The sequence below is a fragment of the Stegodyphus dumicola genome, chromosome 4 (genome assembly GCF_044657685.1).
Source record: "Stegodyphus dumicola isolate Sdum_Otavi_A_Nest chromosome 4, ASM4465768v1".
NCBI classification, from domain to species: domain Eukaryota; kingdom Metazoa; phylum Arthropoda; class Arachnida; order Araneae; family Eresidae; genus Stegodyphus; species Stegodyphus dumicola.
The window spans coordinates 254,518,603-254,540,987 of NC_140771.1; the positions used below are offsets into that span (position 1 = coordinate 254,518,603).

Below are 22,385 nucleotides of genomic sequence, written 5' to 3' on the forward strand. Positions count from 1 at the left end.
AGTTGAGGAATAATAATAGACTTTAACATATCACAGATAAATGACAACACTATGCTATTTGTAAGACAAAGCATTTTGATATTAAACTGACAGGAATAACAATTTTCTTTCTATTTTTTCATTAATTTTACTCAGCATAAATTAAAAGTTACTCTAATTTTAATGTTCACATAAAGATTAAACTGGAAGAGGAGGAGGAGGAAGAACAGTTTTAGTGTTGAGAAAATTACTTATGAAATTTATTCTAATCATATTATATATAACATTAATGGACAGTTCACAACTGGTCAAGCAATTAAAGCCAAAAAAATATTCCTAATTTTTCTGTGAAATCTATTTCCAGCTGTTAAATAGGTTGATTGCAGAATATCTTTCTCATGTGTAACATAAATAAGATTCAGTTTTACCTTAGAGATGTTCTTATTGAAGCATATTCATTATTAAATTATTAAATAATCCAATCCTTAATATAAGTATTATTCAGCAAATTTTGTTAAAAGATACAAAATGAATACAAACAAAAGCATTAACAAAGAGGATGTTTATTGATATTATTAAAAAAATGCTTAGTTTATTATGAGATGACAAAGAAAATGTACATGAGTTTAGAATTCTCACAGTGATTTAGTCTGAGCTGAACTTTGTCTTTTTGGTAGGCGGCTGCAAACCATTTTCATCATCACTTCCAGACATTACCGTTATTTCACCTTCCTTTCTCATGACATCTTCAGAATCAGAAACATTTTCTGAAAGACATAAAATTATGATTTAAAATAGCACTACATACAACAAAAAATGTTAGTAACATATAAAATTTAATGTGTCAAAAATGCTCTTTACACAGGTATTATTCAGAAGAAACATATGAATAAAGAAAATGAACAAATATTTATTCTTATGTTTAGAACATTTATAGTTATATAAATAATGTAAAGAAACATAAGTAGGTTGGGAAAAAAACACAAAATTTCACATCAATATGAAGAAGCTCGAAATTAATAAGCAATCTGAAAAATGCTACATCACTTTTCTATATGACCACAAACTTTTTTTCACATGATTCAAGATATTTTTTTTCGTATATGCAAACCAGCAATGTTCTGCCTGTTTAACCTTGCTGCTACAACAATAACTACAAAATCCTATAAAGACAACTTAAGGGCCTAAATCGTCAGTAAGACATAGATAGGTAGCTTGTGAGGTCTATTCTGTAGTATATTTTATGATTAACAAAATTAACTATTCCTGATCACATAACACTTAATGCATGTATTTGTTCATACAGTTTGATAATTATGGTGTATGTACACATATACATAACACAGACAACAGTGTATATGAATACGCTTTTAACACTAGAACGGCAGTAGGAGTTATTTTGACTCCTGAATACTTTTGACATTTGATTACTTTTGTTTTATTGGAAGAAACCGTTTGGATTTCCCCCCCCAAATAGATAACAAATATTTGTAAAAGAAGATTTGTTAGTTTTTGAAATATTGGAATGTTCCTAAAATGGCGGACCGGGGGGGGGGGGGGTCATTTTGAACCCTTTACTTTTAGCCCTCTTTCTGCTATTTACTGCAGGTGATAACAATTAGTAGATTTTTTTGGTAATCCCAAATCAGTATTTCAGTACATATGAATTTTGCCTTCATATTCATTATCACCTTTCCTTTATGCTGTGAGAATCATATGCTAAAATATATTCCCTATCGTTTTCTGATAGTCTGATATTTTTATACTTTTTTCAACTTTTATAAAATATGTCTAATAAGCGGAAAAGAGGTCTTACGGATAAAGAAATTCAAAAATTGTTGCAGGAGCTATCTGAAAATGAGTGTGACAGTGGTGAAATTGATAATTTTTCTGTAGAAACTGAAGATGAATTCGAGACACAAACTATTAGTGAATCCGAAGACAGCGAAGTAAACGAAGAACTCAGCAGAAATAAATGGGCAAAAACAGATCAGGGTATTTGCAAAACTGTTTTTATGGCTCCTGATAACACTATATGGAATGAAATAAATTCCAAAAATTCAGTTTGTGGCCATGTTCCTGCTTATAATATTCTAAAAAACAGCAGGACCAACATCTTTTGCAAAGAGTCGCGCTTCTGAGGACAAAGTGTCTAGTGCTTTCAAGCTTTTTATTGATGATGATATCTTGCTGCATATAAAGAAATGTACAGAATCCAAAGCTCATCGGCAACTTGGAAATAAAGACTGGAAGTTATCTCTGGCTGAGTTAGATGCTTTTGTAACTATATTCTATGTTTGAGGAGTAATTGGCTTAGATTTATATTCCTTGTGATCTGAAGCATGGGGAATTCCGTTTTGCAAAGAAACTATATCAAGAGATAGATTCAAAGAAATAAAATGATTTTTAAGGTTCGATGAAAAGACAACAAGATCTCGATTACAGACTGATAAATTTGCTCTTGCATCAGACATGTGGAACAAAATTTATTGAAAACTGCAAAATGTGCTATCGGCCAGGACAAAATATTACAGTTTATGAATAATTATTCTCATCTAAAGCTAGGTGTAGATTTACACAATATATGCCTAATAAACCAGATAAATTTGGAATAAAATTTTGGTTATCTGTCGACGTTGATACTAAATACCTCTTGAATGCATTTCCTTATCTAAGAAAAAATTAAACAGCAAAGAAAATGAAAGAGAAAATGGCATTTCCATAAACCAATTTTCTCTCACCAAGGCCCCTACAGAAGATAAATACTGCTCATTCCTACTCACAAGGGCAATCAAACACTACATTTCTTTGACGAAATCAAGTTATAGTGGTCTAACATTGAGATGTAAACTGATGAGGTGATTATATAAAAAAAATTCTACATCATCTGTTTCCGTTCACAAACTAACGATAGCATTAATTTAAATTAGCTGTTACTTTCCGAAACTCCATCTTATATAGGTTAACTTTCAACAAACCACACAACATATCTAGCCCTTGTACTTCTCTAATATTCTTTGCTTGTTGACAGTTGATCTTATTTAGTCTCTTGCCCAGATGCGATATGTCAAGATACATTTAGATATGTTTTAAAAGAGTGAATACACAGATGTACTTATATTTTAGAAGCATAATAAAAATAAGAGAGTAAAAACTGGAAATCACAACTATTTAAGAGAGCTAAGAAAACTGATAGTAAATAAATGGGGAGAACAAGAAAGTAAACATGATGGGGGGGGGGGTAAGGCCTAGCAATTATTTTCAATCTCTGAGCAACCTGTTAGATAGTTACAACTTATCAAATTGCAAAGAGAAAAAAGGGCAACAGTTGTATCAGAATTTCAAACTAATGCACAAGAGTTATTTCTACATTTGCAATATAAAGTTTTTCTTATATAATTTTACATGGTTTTTTTCAAAAGAATAGTTTAAATAAAAAATTACTATTAGAAACAACTAGAAATTTAAGTACAATAAATAGAAGGGTACATTACTTAATTTGTACATCAGTTACAAAACTTACATATACTTGCTTTTGTTATGGACTTTTAAGTTAATATATTTCATATAACTATGTATTTTAAGGGACTGAAAATCAGGATTTCAAACTAATGCACAAGAGTTATTTCTACATTTGCAATATAAAGTTTTTGATTCTTATATAATTTTACATGGTTTTCTCAAAAGAATAGTTTAAATAAATAATTACTATTAGAAACAACTAGAAATTTAAGTACAATAAATAGAAGGGTACATTACTTCATTTGTACATCAGTTACAAAACTTACATATACTTGCTTTTGTTATGGACTTTTAAGTTAATATATTTCATATAACTATGTATTTTAAGGGACTGAAAATCAGGATAAAAGGCAACATGTTACTTTCCAACACATTTAAAATGAAAGGACAATTTAAAAACTATGCTAGTGTATATGAGAGGAAGAAGCATTATGCACGTAGTATAGTGAGAATGTTATGGAATGTATTATTTAATTACATTAAAGCAAGAGAAAACTACTTACGAAAGGGGAGAAATTCTTTTGCACATAATAATTTAAAATAAGATTTAAGTAGAAGGAACTAGTGGTAAACATATTCAGCAGTACCCACAGAAAAATTTTTCATGTACATATCCTAATTTCCTCATCTATCAATGAATGCTCCTTTTAAACTTTTAAAAATCTCATAGTTATTATTACACTGCAGATTAATGTATTGTTAGCTAATATTTTATCAAAAATAAGCAAAGATAATATCAGTCAAAATTAACATTTAATTTTGTGATTAATGAGTACAGATAACTTTTGCATCCTTTATTTCAAGTGAACAGAAGTTTCCTACAAATAGTAATTAAATAAAGCATTTTAAGTTTTTACCATACCCAGATTTTAAAACTGATATTTTTAAATATATTTTTAGCCACTGATTTCATTTACTTCTAGAATATGTTTTTCTGCAACAAAATTTTTAAGAAATTGCCATCATGATATTTACCATAAACATATTTCAGAACAAAATACTACCCCTTGCTTTACCTGTAACATTATGGCCACATTCTTACACATTATTTAGGCAAATTTGTCAATAAAATTTGATTTGTAATCTTGCAGTAAAACTTTTCTGTTTCAGTGCATCATTATTTTAAAGTCAAATTGTGACATGAATTTAAAGTGAGAGATGTGAAGGAGTTACTACGTACGGTAAGGCATTAACAGCGGGTATTATGTGACACATCTATAGGACTGCTAAGGGTGTCAGCAGTATTTGATACAGCTGAAATGCTGATTATAAGAATAATTACGAAGGATTCTGAAAATTACAAACCTTTTACAATCAATTTTACTAGTCATTACAATGTCCACAGATCATGGCATTTTAGAAAACAAGTGATAATTATCATGACCAACTAGTATTCATTAAATAGAAATAGAATTTAATGAATCAAAACATAGCACTATACCAGAAATTCCAAATATTTTAGCAGGAAAATAGTTATTACTGAATAATATTTACATTATACCACACTTATTTTTACAGGCATTGTTAAACTTATATATATATTACCAAAGACAATATCTCCATCTTCCTTTGCCTGACTTGCATCGTCCACATGTTTAGAAGGCTCTGGCTTCAGATCTTCAACATCTGTTTCAAATTCAAATTCTTGACCAGTTAATTCTGACCTAAATTAGTAATTGTTTAAAAAAAAAAAAAGCATCATATATTAACACAGAGCATCAATAAATGTTACATAATGAGGGAAAAAATTTAGATTTTACATTACACTCAAAAGGGCATTTTTCAATGTTTTGTGTGTTACTTTATTTATTAAATATCATGTTCTTCGCACTTAAACCACAAAATCCAATTCAACAGCAATATCGCAAAATAATTTTAAAACGAGCATATCTTTAGGATTTCCGATACACAGTCTTGCACACTAGAGATAATCCCCCCCCATACAGTGTTGCCACTGTTCATTTTGAAATCGCCAAGTTTGTTAATAAAAAATGCGTTAAAGTTATACAAAATACGAAATCGATAATAAAACATATTCCAAATTATGGCTTCCCATATTTGTGGAGGATTAGGCTATTCAAAATTTGATGGCTCTAGCTTTCGTTTTATCATAATGCGACACAAATATACATTTACGCAGATTCTTCATTATTTAATTCTTTAAATATAATGCAGGGCTCTAATATTTGGTGGCAACAATTTGAAAGTAATTCACCGTTTATAGGGATTCAACACAAAATGCCAAAACGAAATTAATAGTCCTTCTGGGCAAATTGCCCCTTTGGACTAAAAAGACAAAAATATGAAAAATATCTACTTAATAGGAATGAACAAATTTATGACCAGCATGAATGTTAAATGTTATCAGCTGTCAGTTGACTGACAGCTGATAACATTTAATATTACAAAAGCTTATACAAGTTATTAGTGATTGACTGAACTTCTATAAAAATAAAATTTTATATATATTATTACTGGAAGATACTTTTTGTTTTGCACTGTTATTTGTTTGAATATTTATTATTTTTTTCCCAAGAAGACTTAATTTAAAATTAAAAAAAAAAATTAACTGCAAACTGATAAATGATACTTCTCACCATTTTCTTAAAAAGTGATATGAAACTTAATATTTCTCTTTGAGAATTACTTCTGGAGAAACTAGCAGATGGCACTGTTTAAAAACATGCCAATAGAGGGTCAGAAATAGACTATGAGTGTGTAATGGTGATGCATATCGATCCCTTAACACGCAGCTGGGTATATATATAAGCAGTATATTGTATTAATAAAATGAAACTAAAGAAATAATAGAGTGTGTTCAATTTAAAAAAGCATACTAGATAGACAACCTGACATAAGAATACCAGTAAGTTTTTCAAGACTTTAAAAGTTTGAGAATTACTTCTGGAGAAACTAGCAGATGGCACTGTTTAAAAACATGCCAATAGAGGGTCAGAAATAGACTATGAGTGTGTAATGGTGATGCATATCGATCCCTTAACACGCAGCTGGGTATATATATAAGCAGTATATTGTATTAATAAAATGAAACTAAAGAAATAATAGAGTGTGTTCAATTTAAAAAAGCATACTAGATAGACAACCTGACATAAGAATACCAGTAAGTTTTTCAAGACTTTAAAAGTATAAATGCATCACACATACATATATAACAAGAATAAATAAATAAAAATATGTATAGAATTATAATTAGCTTACGTTGGTTGAATAATGAGAAGAATTTTGTAACACTGGAAGAAATCTTCACATAACAGCCGAGTTTCGGAAGTGATCCCAAAGTCTGACAGTGGTTTTCCCATAATCTCTTCTATAAAAAGAAAACTTTATTAAGAAACAGACGCAAAAATACAAAGCAGTCATAGTGAACATTAGAAGAATATGAAAATTCATCAATCAAGTTGTTAAAAATAATCAGTCCTCTTTTATCTAACACATAAAAAATTTTAAAATTTGATAGAAAACTTGTAATATGAAATTAAAATGCACATATTTTATTTAGAAAACATAAAAATTGCCAAGTATGATCATACGTTCAGTATTGACATGTTTCTATCTGAGATTCAGGAATATTGATAAATTCCATTTACCAAATCAAAAAGAATTAATTTTTGATTAGAGTGTATCATTTTGAATTTTCATCTACCTAACCTACTGTATACAATATCTGCACACAAAATTGTCATTATTACTCAGATTAAAAATGTACAAGATGCGCAAGAAACATATACAATTATCAGATGACAAAATTTAAAAAAAAAAGGGGGGGAGAATTCTGTACCAAACACTTGGTACATGGCATTAGAAACATCTTTCTTGATTACAATAATGTTTTACTGTAATTTAATTCATATTAATCAGATGTATCATTAAAAAAATTAAGAATTATACTGCTGAGAAACTCATATCACTAAACTTGAGCAATACAAACATGCTTTGCTAAATGGCAAAACTATGAGAAGTAATTATGTGCAAGAAATGTAAAAGATAAAGATGTAACAAATAATAATACCTGTAAAGGTTACATGTGGGTTTTGTTTTATTTATGTTTAATTATGGCAAAGCATGCAAGGTCTTGTCTCTAAGCCCTAAGAAAAACAGTTTTTATTTGTGGCATAATAGGCAATCAGGCTATCCTGTCTTAGAATACTGCTGCCTAGACAGGTTAGTGTTAATGACGCTGACTGCGTGTCCAAACTGCCTGGTTTTGAATCCCGAAGGCATGGATGTTTATATGTATATAGTGCCTATGTAGAAAGGAGACATTTAAAATACATGCTGAGCTGAAATCCTCTCAAGAGGTTGAAGGTAAAGAAAAGGGGGCGGGAGACTCTCAAACCACAGCCCCGATGTATTTTCCTTCGGAATTCATCCGAGGCGGAACCTTGGCAGTTAGCAAGGCCCTGCGATAACTGATACGACTACTTGGATGCATAGGTGCTGGCCTTGTTTCATCTTGTACCTGTCTTAGGATACTGCTGCCCAGACAGGATGATGGTTAGTGATGTTAACCGTCGTACCAAACACCCAGAATTTGAATCTCTATAAGAAGGCATGGATGTTTGCAAGTGTCTGTGCAGCACGAGGTACTCAAATACACGGCAAGCCAAAATCCTCTCAAGACACTGGCGGTAGGTAAACAGTGACTGCCCTCAGAGTCATCTCTTTTGGAATTCACAAGTTTGGTAGCTACACCATGTAAGGGAGGGGGACAGTTCTATATCTCCTGTTCTACTGGGCCGATTGACAAAATTCAACTTGAGTTTTTTGTGTCTCGAAAACGTGACTTAGGATATCTATTGGATTTTTATATAGCATTGTTTTAACATAGGTCTTTTGACACAAAATCGGAACTTTTACTGAAATGACATACCAATTGTTTTTTTCCATATTTCGATTCTATGACTCAAATTATGCCAAACTACATGAGTAGATTTTTAAAAATTAGCTCCCCAATGTTAATTAAATTTTTATATATTTATTAATATATCTTTTTTTTTATTAAACTTACTTGATTCCTTCTTCCAGAATTCCAAATTTAGCCTTAATCCAAACATAATTCGCACATGTTTTATTATTTAGTTTAAAAATATTTGGTATAAAATTTTGAAAAATATTTTGAATTATAACCTATAAAATTTTTTAAATCATTTTAAAGTAGATATATTGCATATCTGCAAAAAATTAGTTTTTTTTTTTAAATTCAAAATTTTCTAAGATATACATGAATTTACATTCTCAAATTTGGCATATTTAATATAAAGGATAACGAAAATGTAGTTTATGCACTTTGTTAAAATTATTTGAAAGAATGAACGATAGACCTTTTTTCCCTCTCGTGCATCTATGAAAAATAAAGGAAAGTAAGTAGTTTACTATATATTAAGAATTCTGCCAAATGATTTATTCTTGGCGTAAAATGAAAAAAAATCTGCCGACATTCTGACCAAAAATTACAAAATTTAATATTGAGGCATTATTTGAGTCGCAGACTCGAAATATGGGAAAAAATTGATGTTATTTCAGAAAAAGTCATTTTGTGTCAAAATACCTATGTTGGAATACTGCTATATATATCCCAAGTCTCACTTTCGAGACACGAAAAACGAAATTTGAATTTCGTAATCAGCCCAGTAGAATGGGAGATACAGACCTGCTAGCCTAGTTCCTACCTGTATCTGCCTTAGAACAACTAAACATACAATTTTTATTTCTGCCACCTAATAACTACATTTTTGTTACGACAGTTAAACCAAGGTACAATTGAGACATTTAAAACAGGCATATGCCACAATGCATAAAAAGCAAAGATTCCATCATCCCTCATATGACTAAATTTCCCAGTGTCATTACCGAGGCACACACAATTGATGGAGAAGAATTTAATGACATACCTTTTGAAGATAGTAATGAATTGCTAACTGCCAAAGCCCTAACCCATGATGAAGTGTTAGAAGTTGTCCCTGAGACTCCTAATCCCACAGAACATGGTGAAGAAAATTATCTGGCTCTAAATGCAGATTCAATTTCATATATATGCATATATGTATATTTTGTTGAAGTAAAATAACAAACATGAAATAAATATTTTAAAATTAATTTTTGCTGACTTTCTTTAATTTTAATCTTTAATTTTTAATCTTTAATTATATATATATAATTTATCATTAGAAAACTTTTTAATACTATCTTCAAGGAGCAGAAATTCAATTATACCATAAATAAATTTTTTATACAGCATTTTAATTATTATTTCTAGACTTCTATTGCTGTAAAAGACCATAAAAAGTTAAAAGAAAATCCTGAATCACAAAAATAACAAAATCAAAATTAAACATTTTAAGTATTGAAAAAGTTGTTATTGTCATTGACTGCAGATTAATTGAACTTGTTGAGGGGTAAAAAACCAATCTGCTATCAATTAATAACAACTAAATTAAGCGAGTGTTTTGTAATTCTTCCAAGTAAGGACCCAATAAATATTCTGTAAAGCCAGATCACAAGTCATGTACAATCTAAATCAATAGTCCATTTTAGCCAAATGATCATTTATAAACAAAATAAAACTATTAAGATAATCTTCTAAATTAAGTTCATTAAGAGCAGATCTAAATGGGATCCTCTCACTTTAGAAGAAGCATTCCCTGACAAAATCACCTTGAAACTCAATCATAAGTACTTTATTTTGAATTTTCACACACACACACACACACATATATATATATATTATTATTAGATGTAGAATTAGATGTAGATATATGCACATAAATAACAAACCTTGCATATCTTCAGGATCACTGGAGACTAGAATTTTGCCTAAGAATGAAAGAACAATTTTTTGTTAAACATAATATAAAAATTTACCTTAACACATAACATTAAATTACATTTATGAAATGATTTCTTTACAACTAAAGATATACTAGAATTACTTCTTTTACTGTTGAAATAAATTACATAAAATAACTAGAAACTCATTTTTAGTGAAGAATTTACTTCAAATCTGTGGAAAATTATAACTACACCAATTCCATAAATGAATCAATATAATACACTAAATATATGATGCTAGGAAGGGAGAATTCACTACATCATTACATATAAAAGAATGAACTTTTAAACTCATTACAGCATAATGAACACTTCATTATGTCAAAATCTGCTTTATAAAAATGCAAAAAAATTAAAATTTTTTTCCCCAGATCCTCTAATAAACAGTTTTTTTATATACGTCTCTATACCTTAATTTAAACTTTCTAACAAGATTATGATACTGGTTTTTCACAACTTTAGAAAACTAAATATTACATAACGGAATTACCAAAATAGTTATATCAACTTGCCAAACTTAAAAATCAGGAGAAAATTTTCAATAACAACTTTTTTTAAACAAGTAAAATACACAAAAGAGGAATTAAAAATAATCATTTGAAAGAGCAATAAGTTATGCTCATATATTTAACCCTGCAATGGAGAAGCCGGCGTACAGAGTACGCCAATGCTATCTTTTGGGCTGTAATTTTGAGACAACTCCTTCCTGAGCTACCTCTACCCTCTTAGAAACATTCTATGAGTGCAATGCATCTGGTATTTCTGGTTAGTCTGGTTTTCGATTTCCTTCCGAAAGCAGTTATTGTGAACATGTCGCGTAGGCGAACGCAGTACACCGCTCCTCCAAGTATGTACAGAAAGACTTTTGTACCTCTTGAAGATTATTTACACGTTTTAGAAGCAGTTGATGAAGACACCGACAATTTGGATAACACAAATGATGTCGATGAATCGGATATCATCGAACATTCTGATCATGAAAGTGATTCAGAAATTGAGGGAAATGTTTCTAAACATCCTCATTTTCCTTCCTCAAATGATGTTTCCCCAACAAATGACGATTTTAGTGATGATGAAAATGACATGAGTGATATAAATATGAGGACTTTTTGTAAACAAAATTTACAAAAAGAAGAAAGTTGGAGGAAAGTTTCTGAAAGAAGAAAAGGAAACTTATAAATGGAATAAAGTTCCCCTCAAGAGTAAATTCGCCAGAACGCCTCGAAAACATTTGATGAAAAAAATATTCCCAAGTGCCAAAACTTGTGACGATATAAATGATGAGCTTTATGAATTCCAGAAAATCAGAAATACAAATATGATTGATGCTATCGTACAATATACAAATATTTATCTCAAATGTAACAGGACTGCAGATGATCTCCAAAACATCTCAAAGAGAAGCATGTATGATACATGATTCACTGTCTCCCGAAAAACCAACAGGTGGACAATGGCAATATTTTTTGCACAGCTAAACGTAGCGGGCATAAATTCGCAAGTGCTCTAGAACTTTGCCAAACCTGATGCAACCATCAAGTTTAGAAGATATTTTTTGAAAAATCTAGGTACATCTTTGATGAAACTTATCTTCAGAATCACCTGAAAATGCCATTTCTCCTGTCACATTCCAAAGCTATTATTAGAAGGCTGGTAACAACAAGAGAGGACAAGACGGGCAAAAGGGACGAGGAACCACCTGCAAAAAAGATCAAAGGACGCTGCGCTGAGTGCGGTAGAATGAAGAATAATTACACTACCATAAAATGTTCTCAGTGTTTTAAGTTTACTTGCAAAAATTATCTGGGCAAGACAGTACAACTTTGCAAACCCTGCTGCACTGAACAGGGACAAGCTGAAGAGGATTAAAGTAGCAAAAGGTTTTTAATTTTTTCATTTGTGAAATTTATTACTTACCGAAATTTACGGAATATTTATAATTTGTAAATTTGATTTATGATCTTATAATTTTCATACATAAAATAATACAGAATACTCTATAACTTTAAATTACATTTCCAGTGCATTCCATTTTTTGAATTAATTAAAAATTCTTAATTTCCATCTTTATTGCTTTTTTTCTGTTATTCTTTTTCTTATATCATTTTTACTATGACGATTTCCCTTATTAATGCCACGTATAAGATTAAATAGTTTCAAACACGAAGCAGAGGCTCGAAAAACGACCTGGCGTACTTCATATGCCGCCCCTCTAAAATTGTACCATATACCAGCCCCTCCAACTGAGGGTTAAAGAATACTTTTGATTATTTGAAACGTCATTGTAGAAAATTAATAATTTAATCCATTATCGTACAACTGTTAAAAATAGCAGATTTTGCTTTCTTTAAAAAAGAAACATCAGAATTTTGGCTATAGTCATGTAGGCCTGCTTTTGATACTAAAAGTTTTTCCAATGCATCATCATTCATATTAGATCTAAATTTATTATTATATTAGGAGCTGTATTTATTAGGAGTTGCATGTTAGCCTCGGAAGAGGAAGGTAGTATATTGTACTATGCGGTAGGAGCGACGTACTGCTCTGAGTAACTATTATATTATGCTTTGAATCATATATTTAATAAATCTTTGTTTCGTCTTGCTATCTGGTGCCTTGTTAAACCACGAAGTCATCACAACACGCTCTCTTACGAGAACCAGAGAGGTTAGAAGCTTAGAGCGTTGAAAACGAAAGAGGAGTAAAGTTAAGCCTAATCCACTAAAGAAGTGCGCTTTTGCAAAAGGGAGTAAAAGCGTGAGAATTATTTAATCGAGAGTTTGAAAGGCTTGATTCTAAAGGAAAATAGAAGAAAATGTTCAAAAACGCAAAGAAAGAGGATTTAGTAACAGTTCTATTGGAAATTGGTGAAGAAGCATCTCCAGATTTGAAGCTGGTAGAACTGAAACACAAACTCCAGAATAGCAAGGAATACATCGAAGATGCTGATTTCGTCAAAGAAATTCTGATTACTACAGTGGAGAATAGAAAAAGAAAAGAAGAAATGGAAAGAATGCAAATGGAAGAAGAAAGAATAAGAACAGAAAGAGAACACGAAATAAAACTAGCGAAAATTCGAGCAACTCAAAATGAAGGAAGTAGACGTCTAACACCTTTAATCCTAAACACAGAACGAGAAACCGAAATTTCCCTGGACAAGCTGATCAAAGGAGTAAGAAACACTGACTATACCAGTACCGAAGAGAGCAGAAGAATGGAATACATTTTTCGATTCTATCGAAAGAGCATTTAAGCACAAGAAGGTTCCCGAAGAATACAAATCAGAAATATTATTGAAATTAATTGGAGAAAAAGCTTCAAATGTTCTTGTTTATATAAAGGAGGAAGATCTGCAAAATTACAAAAAAGTGAAAACTCTTGTTCTGAAGGAATATCAACCTACTCCTCAAACCTGTTTAGAAAACTTCAGAAGAACTAAACGTTATTCCGGCGAAACGCATATCCAGTTCGCTTCAAGACTAACAGCTACATGCGACTATTACTGCAAGTCAAGAGAAACACTCAAGGAGTTAATTATTTCGGATAAATTATTCCAAGCTTTAGATGAAGAAACAGCTGCACACGTCGCAATACGCCTAGGAAATAAATGGCCGAAGCCTCAAGAATTAGCTAGAGAATGTGATATTTATTTCACGGCCAAAGGAAAATCTTTCGACGAAGTTCGAAATGGAATTAAGCGATCACCAAGATTCCTGGATACAACATGTGCACACGACAAATATATTCCACCACCCATGAGAAAAGAATATCCAAAACACGAAAGATCTCAAGCGAGAAGAAAAGAATGTTATATTTGTGGAAACTATCAACACATCGCAAGAAATTGCCCAGACAAAAGAAGAAAGAACGAAACTGCAGTAAATAAGAACGGAAAGGATGATTCCAAAACTCAAAAAAATTCAAACAGAACATCAAAAGAAGAAGCCATCGTAGCTAAAGTAGATTCATCCCATCTACGATCCGAATTCACAGAACGCATCGTTCAACCACTGCAAAAAGTAGATATTTTTATTAACTCTGAGAAAATCGAAGCTATTGTAGACTCTGGAACACAGATAACGATCGTACATTCATCGCTCATTCCAAATTTAGAGGAGAGAGAAAGAGGTAAAATATTGCTAACACCCCTGCTTTCGGACAATCAATTGAAGCAAAAGTTTGCCGTGTACCTATTTACCATAAAGATCATGGAAGCAATATATTTAATTTTGTGGATACATAATCGCAGTGACTGATAAGCTAAATGTGCCTTGCCTAATAACTCCAGAAATATATGAACTGTTGATTAATCCTGCGGCAGAAGAACCAAACGCAGAAAGAAATAATTACGGAAGCGAAAACGCTCGAAGTTTATTCGCCAATGCACAGTCAAACGACAGCGTCGATTCCACCCTGCTAACGCTTATGGAGGAGAAAAACGAAGAGGAGGAAGGGGAGAAGGCGAGTGTTTATGTAAACACAGACTTATCGTCTGCTGAACGCCTTCGCGAACAGCAAGCTAACTGTCCGTCGCTGAGAGAAGCATGGAAGCTAGCAATAGAAAAAAAAAAAGGAAATTATTTATTTATTGATCATCTTTTACATCACCAAGAAAAAATATTAGGACAGACTGCTTTTCAGTTAGTGCTTCCACTTAGCAGAAGAGCACAAGTGTTAGAATTAGCACATAGTTCCATTTTCGGTGCACATCTTGGAATAAGAAAAACAAAGGAGCGAATACGACATTCATTTTATTGGCCTGGATTAGCACAAGGTGTCGAAATCTTTTGTAAAACGTGCAAAGATTGTCAGTTGAAAAGTCCAGAAAAGCGATCTAACAAGATTCCCATCACACCGGTCAGAAGGCCAGGATTACCTTTCGAAACAGTTAACATCGACGTTATTGAACCTATTGAACCTATCTCTGCTAGGAAACATAAATATGTGTTATGTCTGGTAGATCAACATTCCCGATGGCCAGAAGCCATTCCACTGAGAAGTTTGACAGCAAAAGCCACTTGCGACGCGCTTTTGGAAATTTTCATGAGAACAGGAATCCCTAATACAATAGCTAGTGACAAGGGAAGTAACTTTGTTTCAAAATTAACTAAAGAATTCCAGAAAAGACTAGGTTCTCTACACCTGCTTACAGTGCTTCAAATGGATTAGTAGAAAGATGGAACAAGTTCTTCAAGCAAATGTTACATCATGTCATCAGGACTGATCCTTCGAATTGGGATAAGCACATCCCATACCTGCTCTTCGCATACAGAGAAGTACCAAACTGCACCACGGGTGTCTCACCATTTCAGCTGATGTATGGAAGACAACCAAGAGGTCCTTTAGCAGTACTGAAGTCTTCATGGTCAGGAGAAATACCTATACCACCTAATCTAAGTGAATCGGCAGTGGATTACTTACAGCTTTTAAAAATAAGGTTAGAACAAGCAGCCGAACAAGCCAATTTAATTGCAAGTGATAAACAACAAAAATATGCTGACTACTTTAATTGGAGATCAGTACCAAAAAATTTCAAAATCGGAGAACAAGTTTGTTTACTCATACCAGATTCAAATAACAAACTCTATGCACAATGGACTGGTCCAGGAGAAATCGTGAATCATTGCCCACCTCATTCCTATAAAGTAAAACTACCTGATGGAAAGATCAAACATGTTCATGCAAATAAAATTAGAAAATTCCAAGCTAGTGTCAATGCAGTTGGAGTGATATTTGAAAATGAAGAAGAATTTGGAGAAATTATATCTTTGCCAGGAAAAGATCTCTCGACCCCCCTGGAAGATTTTAAAATAGATGCAAATCTGAATTTAGAAAATTTGAATCCGCAGCAGAGAAGAAAATTGATAGCTCTTATCAACAAACACCGAGCACTATTCACCGGAAAGCTGAAAATAGCTAAAGTTGAAGCTCATAAAATTAGATTAATACCCAATATGGAGAGGAAGAAACCTTACATTTATAGGATTCCTGAAGCATTGAAACCCAAGGTCGATGAAGAAGTAGAAGAATTATTGAAATCGGGACTAATAGAAGAAAGTAATGCAGATATAGCTCATCAAGTAGTTTGTGTAAGCAAAAAAGATGGAGATATCAGATTGTGCTTAGATTATCGAGCTTTGAATGCAGTGACGAAGCCAGATGACTTTCCTATGCAAAACACCATTGATTTAATGTACAGTATAGGAAGAGCCAACGTCATAACAACTTTAGATTTGCTGAAAGGATATTGGGCAATTCCCATGGAGGAACAAAGTAAAGAGTACACATCGTTCAAAACTCATCGAGGTCAATATCAGTTTAAAGTGCTACCCTTTGGATTAAGGAACGCAGCAGCAACTTTTCAGAGAGTAATGAATAACGCGCTGAAAGAATTTCAACAATTTTCAAGAGCCTATATTGACGACATAGCTATATTTTTCATGGATTTTGACACTCATCTCCAACATCTGGATAAAGTTTTCACCAAATTAGAGTCACTTGGATTTACTATCAATTCGAAGAAATGTTCGTTTGCAAAACCTCAAATTAAATATTTAGGGCACATTATTGGATCAGGACAACATCAACCAGATCCTGAGAAAATAGAGGCAATCAAGAAGCTGGAAACGCCGAAAACGAAAAGAGATCTTAAAAGTCTGTTAGGATTATGTAATTATTATCGCGATTATATCCCAGGGTATGCAGAGATCGCCTACCCACTCACAGAACTCACGAAAAATAAACAACCGGAAATACTCGAATGGAAAGAAATTCATGTGTCAACATTTCAACAACTGAAGGAACGCTTAGCGATGTCAACGGAGCTGATCACCCCAACACTGCAGGATCCGTTTGTCATTCATTCTGATGCATCCCAAATCGGAATAGGTGCATGTTTATCACAGCAAAGTGGAGAGAAGCAATTTCCCATTTGCTACGCGAGCAAGAAATTATAGAAACCTCAACAGAGCTGGCCGACTATAGAGCGTGAAGCTTATGCTATAGTATGGGCATTGAAGAAGTTTGAACCTTGGATATTCGGTTCATCCATAAAAATTGTGACTGATCATAATCCCCTAGCCTTTATAGTAAGAAATGCTCCGCAATCGTCCAAATTACAACGATGGGCCATAGCTTTGCAGAAATATAATCTTGAAATAGAGCATTGCCCTGGAAAAAATCTGTCAAACGTGGATGCATTATCACGACTTCCCACTTGTGAACTTTGAACATTAATTTACTGTTCATCTTCATGAACATTTTGTATAGTTAATGATTAGATAGTTTGCTTTTCATAATCATTTTACAATTTTGTGCAAATAAGATATTTATGTAATTTGAAATAGAGAAATTATTGGATAACAAATATTCGAGGTAAGTGGTAAATTTAGATATTGTCTCCCAAGGATTTAAATCATGCTGCAGCATCATTAATTAAAAAGAATGTTAAGAATATAATTATATATATATATATATATATATATATAAGAAACTTAATAATTTTACTGTCATCATTGGAATAATACTAAGGTATATTTTAACATGTTTATAAAAGAAAATATCAACTTGGTTTCTTTGAATTAAGAATTGATAAATTGTTACATTAATAATAAGGTTCGGAACAAGTGAAGTTAAAAAATGAGTTATCTATGTTTATATATAAAAATCTGTAATGTATGTTTATATATGTTTATGTAGTAAATTGAGGTGCAATTGTAGGTATATTGCAAATGTCTATAGTAATTGAGACTTGAAAATTAGGATAGAATGTATAAAAGTATATGTAGTTTTTTTTTCTTTTTCACGTTGATCGCAAACAGTTGCTTGATTTTAGTTTCCAGATTGCTGATTGATTTGTAAATAATATCAACAACAATCTTACGACGGGGGTGTGATATCTGGCGACTGTTTGGCAATCAACAGAGCGTGCTTGGCGCAGGTAGCTCTTTTCCGAGAAGGGTTAATGTATTTATTAGGAGTTGCATGTTAGCCTTGGAAGAGGAAGGTAGTATATTGTACTATGCGGTAGGAGCGATGTACTGCTCTGATTAACTATTATATTATGCTTTGAATCATATATTTAATAAATGTTTGTTTCGTCTTGCTAAATGGTGCCTTGTTAAACCACGAAGTCATCACAGTAAGGTCCGGTTACAGAGCTGGTGTGGCATAATTTTTAGAATTTAGTGACACACCGAGCAACAAAATCTAGGAATGGCAAAACTTTTAGAATTTAGAACAGACATTGGAAACAGAATTTAGAAAAGCACCAAGCAGCAGAATTTAGGATCCACAGAGATTGCATCAGGTGGGAAAATGCCTAGTGCCAGCCCTGTGTTATGATGCATTAAGACATATTACATGAATCTTTTTAAATTGTCAGTTTTCAATTTCTTTATTAATAAAAAAACTTTTTTTCTATAATGCCTGTCCATATCATATATTTTTATATTTTCCATGCTTGTGTCTAGTGAAAAGTAGAGAAAATAAAGAAAAGATAAACATTTTAAGAAAAAGCTTCTAGTATCAAAAGTAAAGCATTCAAATATTATGTTTTCATTGCTTTTTCAGATATTCTCCAAAAAGTAAGAAATTACGTGTTAATACCATAGAGACATTTTCCATTTTGTCACATTTTCCTGGAATCTGCTAGAATCATGGGTCTATAAATCTTTCTAAATTTCCAAGCTGCAAAGTCTAAAATCCTACAGAAAAATTACCCCTACCAATTCTGTAACAGCAAAAAAGGCAGAAATATTTTTTGGGGGGGGGAATCGGAGGAAAAAAGTGTAAAGTTAATTTTATAGAGAAAACTGATGCATATTCTGAAACAACTACATGGGAAAACTCTTACCATGAAAAAATTAAAAAGACATTTTTATTAATTTACATAGCTATTTTGTTATTGCTAAGAACTGTTTCGTAAATTGCACTGTTATAGCATTATACCTTGCTTATTTTTCAGATTCAAAATATTGTATAACAAGTGGCCAAAATGGAATTCATAATATGATAGCGAAACATAAAAATGCTTTAATTTTTTTAATAAAATTACAATACAATACAATTATTTTAATGAAATTTAATCAATGTTATAATGTTCTAAAACAGAATCGTCGAAAAATTCCCAGATCTCGGAATTAAAAATTTTCTATGGAAACTGATCTTAAAATCACCAAAATGTTGATATGCCACCAAATTTAGAATCATTTAATAAAAGAATTTACATCCCCAAAAGAAAAAGTTGTTAAAGAGCCCTTTTAGAAAAAATGAAATAATTTCAAAATGCTTATGTTTGACTTCTTGCTCAGAAACTCGATTCCACCACATTTATATTAGAAATAGGAACAAATTAAAACTCATGAATGCATTTAGCCATTCAAAAGATAACCATATTTGTCAACGAATCGCCAAAAATTGTCCTCCAAAATGCTAATTCACACTCAAAATGACAGTTGTAAATACAAACAGAAATTTCAGACGATTAAAATTAACGTTCAAAAATTGATTCAAAAAAGCTTAAGGACTTTTAAGGACCGGATGAACCCTGGAATAACAATAGAGAAAAATCACAGAAAAATGTCAGCAAATTACATAGAACTGAAAATATTATTTCAATGGATTTCTATTTCAAAAACTGCAAAATACAAATCAGAACACATCAAGTTACATTTTTACCTGATCCATCATTTATAACCACATCAGGTTGAACCATATGCAACTTTTCTTTTATAACCTATAAAGAGTCATCAATCAAAATAAATCACGATTCTGATAAAAAGCATGTTTTAAATATAAAATTATTATTTATTTGCCACAAAGAAATACTGATAATTTACATATATATTTTTCTATGGTTCATTTATATGCATGTTTGATGAAAAGTTGAGTCTGATAAGAAATATACAAGGCTGTTGAATACAATTCTTTGTTAAGTAAAAATATATTCTAAACTGCTACAAGACAAATGCCTGTTCTTTAGTAATTACAAGCTTACTTTTTACATACTAACAGCTATACAAATGGAGTAAAAAAGACAAAGAGTAAAGTACATGTTAGCAAAACAGAAAGAGTATTTATTTATCCTTTGGGATACAGAGAAGTGATATGTTTACGGGTCTAAATTACTTTCTGGGTTAAATTACAGTTGGATAAGGGCTGAATTTTTTTATTGCTCAGCATGTATCATTGCTTTTAATCAACCCTCTGATTATTAATTAAAAATTTATTTAATGTTTATAACGCAGGTTGTTCTGTCAAAACAGTGACAGTCTAATACCAGAGACAGCAGGTATTAAAGAGGAACAATAATTGCCGTAGAAAATATAAGAACACATTTAGTAATAATAAAAGTAAGGCAGGTTTTGATGTCAAGAAGAAATGGAAGGCAGCAGTTGATTGATTGCTGATTTTATTCATAGCTGACTTATTATTGACTGGCATTAGCAATGCCACAAAATATACATACTGAGGCAGGAATAGATGCTGCAGGTGACAAGAAGCAGCACCACTCTGGTGGTAGTCGCACGGAATAATTACCTGCCCATTTCATTCGGGAATGACAACTTCTTATACTACTGGAAAAGACTTAAAATTCTACTCATACATTTCACAGCTTGCTTGCTCTGACAACTTTCTCTTCTTCACATAATGAAATTTTCTGATAGTAACAGAATGCGATGCAATGTGACTAACACATACACACGCGGGAAGGGAGGGGGGGGGGAAACTATTTTTCAAACTTCAGTGTGTAAAGTTTTTATCCAACTTTAAATCATACCCATGTTTTTATGAAAACTATTCTAAACTGGAGGTTTTGTAAATTTGTTCCTGTTTTGAAACAGTTTTAATTCAAAAAAAGGAAGGGAGAGAATATAAGAATTACAATCAAGAATGCATTCATTCACATTTTGCAAAATATAAAAGTTAAAATCGATTTTGTAATGCAAGTGAAATACACCTATTCCTCAATTTACACGGTTTCAAAAATTAATGGATTTCAAAAACTTGGTAAAAATGCATATTCGGCTGCATATACGCAAATACATACATTTGAAGTCATTTTTTGAATCTCATTCCTTTGGTAACACTGATGGCAACAACAAGGATGGAAATTCCCCGTGTTGTAAAAAGGGAATCTTTGTAGTAAGTATATGTATTTCACAAGAGTAAAGCTGTTTGATTCACATGAACTACTGCAGTATCAGTATTTTAGCAGGAAAGCTTACATCATTTTTATCTACATATTTGAATGTTTACTGGTAAATTTTCAACATTTATATTTTTTGTGGAATTTCTATAATTTACATAATTTTTTTAAGATTTTAATATGTCAAAAGATTTTGGGGGAAAAAATCAAATAAAAAGAAAAGTTATTTCTTTAGAAACAAAAATTAAAGTATTAGACCCTCTATATAATAGAGAAAGAGTAACAGATGTTGCTAAATTTTACTCCGCAAATGAAGCTACAATAAGGGCAATTATAAAAAAATTAAGTATATTAGAGAAAATGTATAGCAACTGGAACTTGCAGCAGTAAGAGGACAATTTCATATGTAAGAGAGGATACGATGGAAAAGGCCTTAGTGATATGGATGGAAGACCAAATCAAAAATGGATTCCAATTGATACTAATGCTATTACAAATAAGGCTTTAAAGATTTATAAAGCACTTGAGTATCAGTCACTGTCGACTTCAAGAAAAAAAAGTACCTTTTTCAGCAAGTCATGGTTAGTTTGAGAGATTTAAACAAAGTTATTCTTTACATAATCTACGATTGAAAGGAAAAGGTGCATCTGCTGATTCGGGTGCAGCACAACAATATCTAGCAAAATTTGCTGAAATCATTGCCACCAACTCCTACACTTCTGATCAGATCTTCAATGATGATGAGTCCGGGTTCTTCTGGAAAAAATGCCTGAAAGAACCTTCTTAGCTAAAACTCGCAAATCAGATAGTGGTCATCAGGTAGCAAAAAGTCTTATAACAATTCTTTTCTGTTGTAATGCTTCAGACAATTATATAATGAAACTGT

At 31.8% G+C, this 22,385-nt stretch overlaps 1 protein-coding gene across 1 annotated transcript in view; it reads right to left on the bottom strand.

The window, feature by feature from the left end:
* Positions 1-526: 526 nt before the first annotated feature.
* The window catches only part of Uba2 (Ubiquitin-like activating enzyme 2), a 74,522-nt gene continuing 52,663 nt past the window's right edge, over positions 527-22,385 (bottom strand). The window contains exons 15-19 of the mRNA XM_085816227.1: positions 20,029-20,086; positions 10,297-10,335; positions 6,721-6,829; positions 5,047-5,165; positions 527-746 (exon numbers count right to left, since the gene is read on the bottom strand). Coding sequence (XP_085672353.1) covers positions 625-746; positions 5,047-5,165; positions 6,721-6,829; positions 10,297-10,335; positions 20,029-20,086 — 447 coding nt within the window. The 3' untranslated portion in view covers positions 527-624. The remainder of the gene's footprint in view (positions 747-5,046; positions 5,166-6,720; positions 6,830-10,296; positions 10,336-20,028; positions 20,087-22,385) is intronic.